Genomic DNA, 7,835 nt, shown 5'->3' on the forward strand with positions numbered 1-7,835 from the left:
CAGACAGAGGTGAGGGGCTCTGGGGGGGGTCACCTTTAACCTGAGCGCCTCTCTGGACACCAGGACGTTCACAATACGTTTGTGACGCACAGTTTGTCTGCAGGCTGCAGGTAGACACGCTGCAGGTAGACACGCTGCAGGTAGACACGCTGCAGGTAGACATGCTGCAGGTAGACACGCTGCAGGTAGACATGCTGCTCTCTGGATGTGCACCAGTGAGCTGAGTTCCACCTCCGCTGGAAAACAATTTAAAAGATATTTCCTTGTGCAAAGAAGCAAAATGGCTCCTGCAGCTCAGCTTCTTTATGTTTGGACGTGATAAACACGAGCTGTAATCAGATTACACAGCTGGAGCTGTAATCAGATTACACAGCTGGAGCTGTAATCAGATTACACAGCTGCTGTGTGTTAACAGGAATATTAGTGGAAACATCTCAGTAGAAATATAGTCTCTATTATATGAGCTTTATTTTGAAGGCCAGACGTCACCTTTCACAGTCAGTGTGCATCTGATTACTGAGTGTCAGAAAGAGAGAGAGTGACAGGTGCAGAGATCATCAGTGTACAGATCCAGAGTCTCACCCTGTGTGCAGGTTTCTAGGTCTGCTGGTGGTCTTTGTTGGTGGGGGGCTGCTCTGCTTCCTGCTGACGGTCGTGGTTCTGCGCTCGAGGGCGGGACGTCCGGAGTCCCAGCCGGTCAGTAGAGGAGGCTACGAGCTGGTGAACGAGCAGAAAACAGGAGAGAAGGCTTCGTCCAAAGACCAAGAAGGGAAGGGCATCAAGACCTGAGGGAACGGGAGGAGGAGGAGGAGGAGAGGAGGAGGAGGAGAGGAGGAGGAGGAGAGGAAGGAGGAGAGGAGGAGGAGGAGAGGAGGAGGAGGACAGGAGGAGGACAGGAGGAGGAGAGGAGGAGGAGAGGAGGAGAGGAAGGAGGCAGAAAGAGTCACGGCAGCTGCTCTGCTACCAAATCTGTGAGGTCCACGATGTTGAGTGTTCGTCCTGTGAAGGACCAGTCGGCCATCTTTGATATTATATTCCTGTACATCAATGCTCCGCTAACATTCCCGGTGGTGGAACAACTCAGTAAAAGTGTTCCAAACCACATTAGATGGTTGGTTTACTGGTGGCTGGATGATCTAACTAGTTCTATAAACAGTTATTGATGCATCACTGTGTCACAGCAGTGATATCGAGGATGGAGGCTCAGATGAGGAGGGAGCGACAGGACTTGTAAATATTCTATAACTTTCTACCACTAACGTGTCCAGTGGGATTACTGGTGTGTCTGATCATGTGACCATCAATATATAGTATATTATTTTATCTATAGTCACGAGAACACATTTAGGTTTAAGTCATTGTTTTGAGGACGAACCTGCTTTGTACGATTTACCTGGAACTTCGGGGGGGGGGTTAAGACCTTTTTAAGCTGTGTGTGTGTGTGTGTGTGTGTGTGTGTGTGTGTGTGTGTGTGTGTGTGTGTGTGTGTGTGTGTGTGTGTGTGTGTGTGTGTGTGTGTGTGCTCTATGAGACTGGTGACTGTTTAATAAGCTGCAGGTCCTCTAACGACCACCAGGAGGTGCTCTAGGAAAGCTGCCCGTATTGAAGTTAATGGGGAAACTCCTGACTTTTCTCTACAAATACAAAGTCAGGACACTGATCTTTTAGGGGGGGGGGTCAATTACTCCAATGATTTGCTAGCAGCTTGACCAGTTCCATTGATCCAGACTGAAACATCCCTCTGACTATAAGAGCTGAATCTATCTGTGCTGTTTTTGCTCTTTGGGCCCAAAACTGTTGAAGAACTTTAGCTTTTTGCACCCAGTGACCCGTCAGAGCCTGAGAGCTGCAGACGGCGTCCACAACCTGCAAACATCAGTCTTAGCAGAAGCGTCGGCCTCTCCAGTGTTTCTTTATTACTTTCTTCATTGTTCTTGTTGATGTTGAACCTCTGCGTGTTAAATCAGGGCTTTTTCTAAGAAGATCATGGATATTTTTTAAACAACGAAAATGCAAAATGTATATTTTCCTATTGTTTTTCATCAGTTTTTCACTTTTTCACACTTAACATGTTCCACCTCTGAGCGTTGATGCTACAACATCACTTTAATCCAGTGACATTTTAATGGAGCTACTTTTGTTTTTTTGTTACTGAACTTGGTGAAATGTGACTATCGTGTGGTTCTGCTTCTGCTGCTCATCACTGAGGAGAAGCTCCCACCTTCTGATAAATGTTTTAACCCTAAAACTGAGCCGAGATAAAGCCAATAAAAGTGCATTTCAAGACGTGTGTTCGGTTTTCTTCAGTCTGGTTTCTGATTCTGTGAACGGTTAAACACGGAGACAATAATGTGTCTGCTGTTCTTCAACAAGTATTCAGGACGCCTCGTGCTTCCAGCTTCCACTCTGCACACACTGACACATAAAACCACCTCCACATTTAGTTGTTTTGCAGACGCAAAGGCAGCAATCTCATTCACAAGATCAGACCAAAGCATGAAGCAGCTAAGACCGGATGTCATCCGACCACAGCGGTGTGATGGCTGGCTGCTCTGTGAAACCCCCCCGACACGCACTGATTCTGGGCTTTTTGCTGTTTGTGGAAACATCTCTGACAGCTGAACTCCCACAGAAATACCAAATCTAATCCACAGTGACTCGGCCTTTTGTGTTTCTGCAGCTGTGAGCGGTGACGTGAGGCTGCTTCAAACTGCTGCTGCTGCGCTCTGATTGGTCAGTTTGCAGCTGCACAGAAACGAATGAGAAGCGCACACAGAGTCACAGATGGCAGTTGATGGTGGCTCAACTCCAAACTAGTAAAAACTAGTAAGCAGCTAGTAAAAAGCACCATGCCGACTGAGATGAAAGCAGACAGACGGGTTCAGGCGGAAGTCTGAGGTCTTCTGCTGCAGGTTCAAACACGTGAGAGGAACCTGAGAGACGTTTCTTTTAATAACTTGTTTCAGTCTGAAGGCCTGTTTCATCGTGACGACGGTCGGCCGTCAGAGCCAGAGAGGAAGTGATCGCTGCTGCTGTTGGTGTTCTGGTCTGTTCCTCCTTTCAAGGATCAAGGACAGGAAGAACTGTAGCACACGCTAGCAGCAACATGCTAACGATGTCAGGCGTCGGTGTCCTCTGATTGGTCGGTATCAGTCTGTATAAAGAAGCGTCCTCTGATTGGTCGGTATCAGTCTGTATAAAGAAGCGTCCTCTGATTGGTCGGTATCAGTCTGTAAAGAAGCGTCCTCTGATTGGTCGGTATCAGTCTATAAAGAAGCGTCCTCTGATTGGTCGGTATCAGTCTGTAAAGAAGCGTCCTCTGATTGGTCGGTATCAGTCTGTATAAAGAAGCGTCCTCTGATTGGTCGGTATCAGTCTGTATAAAGAAGCGTCCTCTGATTGGTCGGTATCAGTCTGTATAAAGAAGTGTCCTCTGATTGGTCGGTATCAGTCTATAAAGAAGCGTCCTCTGATTGGTCGGTATCAGTCTGTATAAAGAAGCGTCCTCTGATTGGTCGGTATCAGTCTATAAAGAAGCGTCCTCTGATTGGTCGGTATCAGTCTGTATAAAGAAGCGTCCTCTGATTGGTCGGTATCAGTCTGTATAAAGAAGTGTCCTCTGATTGGTCGGTATCAGTCTGTAAAGAAGCGTCCTCTGATTGGTCGGTATCAGTCTGTATAAAGAAGCGTCCTCTGATTGGTCGGTATCAGTCTATAAAGAAGCGTCCTCTGATTGGTCGGTATCAGTCTATAAAGAAGCGTCCTCTGATTGGTCGGTATCAGTCTGTATAAAGAAGCGTCCTCTGATTGGTCGGTATCAGTCTATAAAGAAGCGTCCTCTGATTGGTCGGTATCAGTCTGTATAAAGAAGCGTCCTCTGATTGGTCGGTATCAGTCTATAAAGAAGCGTCCTCTGATTGGTCGGTATCAGTCTATAAAGAAGCGTCCTCTGATTGGTCGGTATCAGTCTATAAAGAAGCGTCCTCTGATTGGTCGGTATCAGTCTATAAAGAAGCGTCCTCTGATTGGTCGGTATCAGTCTATAAAGAAGCGTCCTCTGATTGGTCGGTATCAGTCTGTATAAAGAAGCGTCCTCTGATTGGTCGGTATCAGTCTGTATAAAGAAGCGTCCTCTGATTGGTCGGTATCAGTCTGTATAAAGAAGCGTCCTCTGATTGGTCGGTATCAGTCTATAAAGAAGCGTCCTCTGATTGGTCGGTATCAGTCTGTATAAAGAAGCGTCCTCTGATTGGTCGGTATCAGTCTGTATAAAGAAGCGTCCTCTGATTGGTCGGTATCAGTCTGTAAAGAAGCGTCCTCTGATTGGTCGGTATCAGTCTGTATAAAGAAGCGTCCTCTGATTGGTCGGTATCCTCTGGGTCTGAACAGTGAAGCCGATGTTGAAGAGCCTTAAAGCTGCTTCCTCTCTAGTGTCCAGCAGGGGGCGACTCCACTGAAACAGAAGTCTGATTGGATGGAAGTCAATGAGAAAATGAGGCGACTTCTCTCCTGATTTATCAGCTCAGTGAACAGTTTCTGCTCTCAGTCTCTAGTTTACAGTCTTCTTCAGCACAGCAGGATGTTCATTTAGTCAATGATGGTCCATTTAGAGGAAAATAGTTCTGGCTCCAAAAAAACAAGATGGCGGCGCCCATAAAGGCCACCTCTGTCACACAGTCTCCAGCTCTGAACTGAACACAGACATGAGACGGCCCAAACTGTGAGGGTCAGCCAGCTGACCTCTGACCTCTGACCTCTGACCTCTGACACTTCCTGTCGGCTGCACTCACTCACTCGCTCTGTCAGGAGGTCACAGGTTCACACTCCAGTGACGAATGAGAGTTTAAACTTTCTTCCACACAAAAAGAACCCGACGGTCCCGACATGAGAAGACGTCGCCTGCTTTTACTCCAGACTGTCACATCCTGTTCTCCTGTGAAACCTTCTCCTGGCTTCAGCTTCGTTAATGACGTTGATCTTTGGACGGTTCGTAGTAAAAGAGTCACTTTGGGCTCAGTGTGACGCCGTTTTTCACTATTTTCTCCTTTTTTTACAAACCAAACTGTGTCTTTGTGTCCGTTTGTCTCTTTGTGTCTGTCTTTGAGTCTATATTGTAGTTTTTCGTCTCTTCGTACTTGTTTTGTGTTTCTTTACAGTAGCTGTAGTGTCTCTCTGTGGTTTTTTGACTTTGACTCTCCAGCCAGAGATGTCGACCGATGCCGATACTCGTCAGAAGAAGGTTGTTCTTAGATGAGTGAACGGATGAATGCTGAATGGACCAATGGAGAAAAGAACGAAAAGAATCATCAGCTGCAGTCTGAGGATCAATAGTTCAGAACGAGCTCAGAGAGTAAAATCCTGCTTTTCCATCAGTGGTGAGGATCAATAATCTACTGATAACAGCAGACTTTTCCTTCACTACTTTTACTGTTCACACACGTACTTTTAGTATTTTTACTGTGGTGTTGGTTCATGTTTCTGCAGGAGGAAATGAGAAAACAGAGAAAAGTCTGTGGAGTTCCCTTTAGCACAAAAGATGTTAAAGATATTAAAGATGTTAAAGATATTAAAGATATTAAAGATGTTAAAGATGTTAAAGATATTAAAGATGTTAAAGATATTAAAGATGTTAAAGATGTTAAAGATATTAAAGATGTTAAAGATGTTAAAGATGTTAAAGATGTTAAAGATATTAAAGATGTTAAAGATGTTAAAGATGTTAAAGATGTTAAAGATATTAAAGATATTAAAGATGTTAAAGATGTTAAAGATATTAAAGATGTTAAAGATATTAAAGATGTTAAAGATATTAAAGATGTTAAAGATGTTAAAGATGTTAAAGATGTTAAAGATATTAAAGATGTTAAAGATATTAAAGATGTTAAAGATATTAAAGATGTTAAAGATATTAAAGATGTTAAAGATGTTAAAGATATTAAAGATGTTAAAGATTTTAAAGAGTTAGTTAGTTAGTTAGTTATCCACGGTGCATCTGAAGGGTTTTACTGAGTGTTTGTCTCCCTCTTGTGAACACTGAGGTGTGACAGATGTATAGAACAGAACAGAACAGAACAGAACAGAACAGAACAGAATAGAACAGAATAGAAGTTCAGCTGAATGTTTCCTTTGAGACAACAGACGTTTAAGGCAAATTGATGGAAACACTGAACACCAAACACTAAAGTAACTTCACTGAAGCTTCAGTATTCAGCCGTGAAGGACACTAAAGCCTCCCTGAGCTCCTCCTCCTCTCCTCCTCCTCTCCTCCTCTCCTCCTCCTCCTCCTCTCCTCCTCCTCCTCTGCAGACACTTTAAACAGGTTACTGAAGAGTCCTCTGAGGAGGCTCAGCTCACACTGACCTCCAGTCTCTAAAGTCCTGCTGAAGGAAACAGGAAACCATTTCTGCCAGGTTCAAATGACTAAACGTGTTCTGGATTCTCTGATTTTATCTACTGACGAAAGCACAACTTCTGGTTTTTAGAGTTTTTCACCTCTTTTACTGAACACTTGGTTTCTTCTGGTTCCACCGCAGCTTCTTTTCCTCTTCGTCAGCTCACTTTCTTCTGGGAAGCTTTTCAGAAACCTCAGGAATCTTCGACTGTGTGGAAAATCAAGACCACATGTGTGCACACACACACACACACACACACACACACACACACACACACTCACACACTGACACTTACACACACACACACACTCACACACACACACACACACACACACACACACTCACACACACACACTGACACACACACACACACTGACACTCACACACACACACACACAGTTATCCTGCTTTCTATATATTTATTATAAGTTCTTGTTCTGTGTCTAAGAGGAATCTGGACAATGTCAGACAGGACGGCTGCAGGTGTTTGTGTCCCTGCGGCCGCTCAGGTAGATTATTAGGGCTGAGGATTAGACCTGTGCCCTCAAAAATGGTTGTCTGTTGATGTTTCTTTAAGTATCAGAGGCATCATTTTGGTTCCTGTAGTGAAGGTCAGATGCAGAAAACCGTCCTCAGGACACTCTGCTGTCTCCTTTGTTAAACTGAGGAGGGATATTGATTGAGAATATCACCATAGATGCAAAACTTTAAATGAGTTATTTCCACATTTCTTCATTAAAAACTCTTGTTAATCAACACAACAGAAACTGTGACGTCTCAACAGGAGCTTTTGCTGTGGACATGACCTCTGGACTCCCGTGGGACCGTCCTGCACTTTGGACCTGTAAATTCACAGCGTTTGTCAGCAGACCGAACATGTGAAAAGTCCTCAGTAACATGAGGGGATGACTCTGAGGCTCCCAAAAACACCTTCACACCTTCACAGGAATGTGACACCATGTTTGTAGCGGCAGAATCATCCAGTCTGAAGGTTTCATAGTGAAAAACATCATCTCACAGACCCACCAAGTTCTCATTCTGCTGTCAAGTTAGCAATAATAAATATGTGACGTCCAGTTATACTTTCAAAATGAAGCTTTCTGAGAAACGTTACATGTGGTTAGGTTTAGGAAAACATTACGGTTTGGGTTAAAACAAGTACCTTAGTTACAGAAGTGGAGTGTTTCATCCATCCACCCCGACTTCCTCCTCACACACACTTTGTCGCTCCATGTTCATGTTTTGTTGCAGGTTGTGTCGCCCCCTGCTGGTCCTGCACATTCATGCACACGTGTACTTAACACGCTTAAGCAAAGCCGAACACACCGCTGACACGGTAATAGACCAACGGGTCTATGACACGCTTCGGTGTGAGACTAGGAAGCAGGAATAACCACACACAGATCTTTGGAGCAAACGGGCCGACAGAATGAGAAAGACGGG

At 44.5% G+C, this 7,835-nt stretch overlaps 1 protein-coding gene across 1 annotated transcript in view; it reads left to right on the forward strand.

Annotated features, from left to right (window-relative positions):
* Nucleotides 1–794, forward strand: part of slco2b1 (solute carrier organic anion transporter family, member 2B1) — a 19,054-nt gene extending 18,260 nt beyond the window's left edge. The window contains exons 15-16 of the mRNA XM_070843574.1: nt 1–9; nt 594–794. The exon at nt 1–9 is cut by the window's left edge and continues 112 nt beyond it. Of these exons, the coding sequence (XP_070699675.1) occupies nt 1–9; nt 594–789 (205 nt within the window). The 3' untranslated portion in view covers nt 790–794. The remainder of the gene's footprint in view (nt 10–593) is intronic.
* Nucleotides 795–7,835: the final 7,041 nt, after the last annotated feature.

This window comes from Pempheris klunzingeri, chromosome 14 (assembly GCF_042242105.1).
Source record: "Pempheris klunzingeri isolate RE-2024b chromosome 14, fPemKlu1.hap1, whole genome shotgun sequence".
In the NCBI taxonomy this organism is placed as follows: domain Eukaryota; kingdom Metazoa; phylum Chordata; class Actinopteri; order Acropomatiformes; family Pempheridae; genus Pempheris; species Pempheris klunzingeri.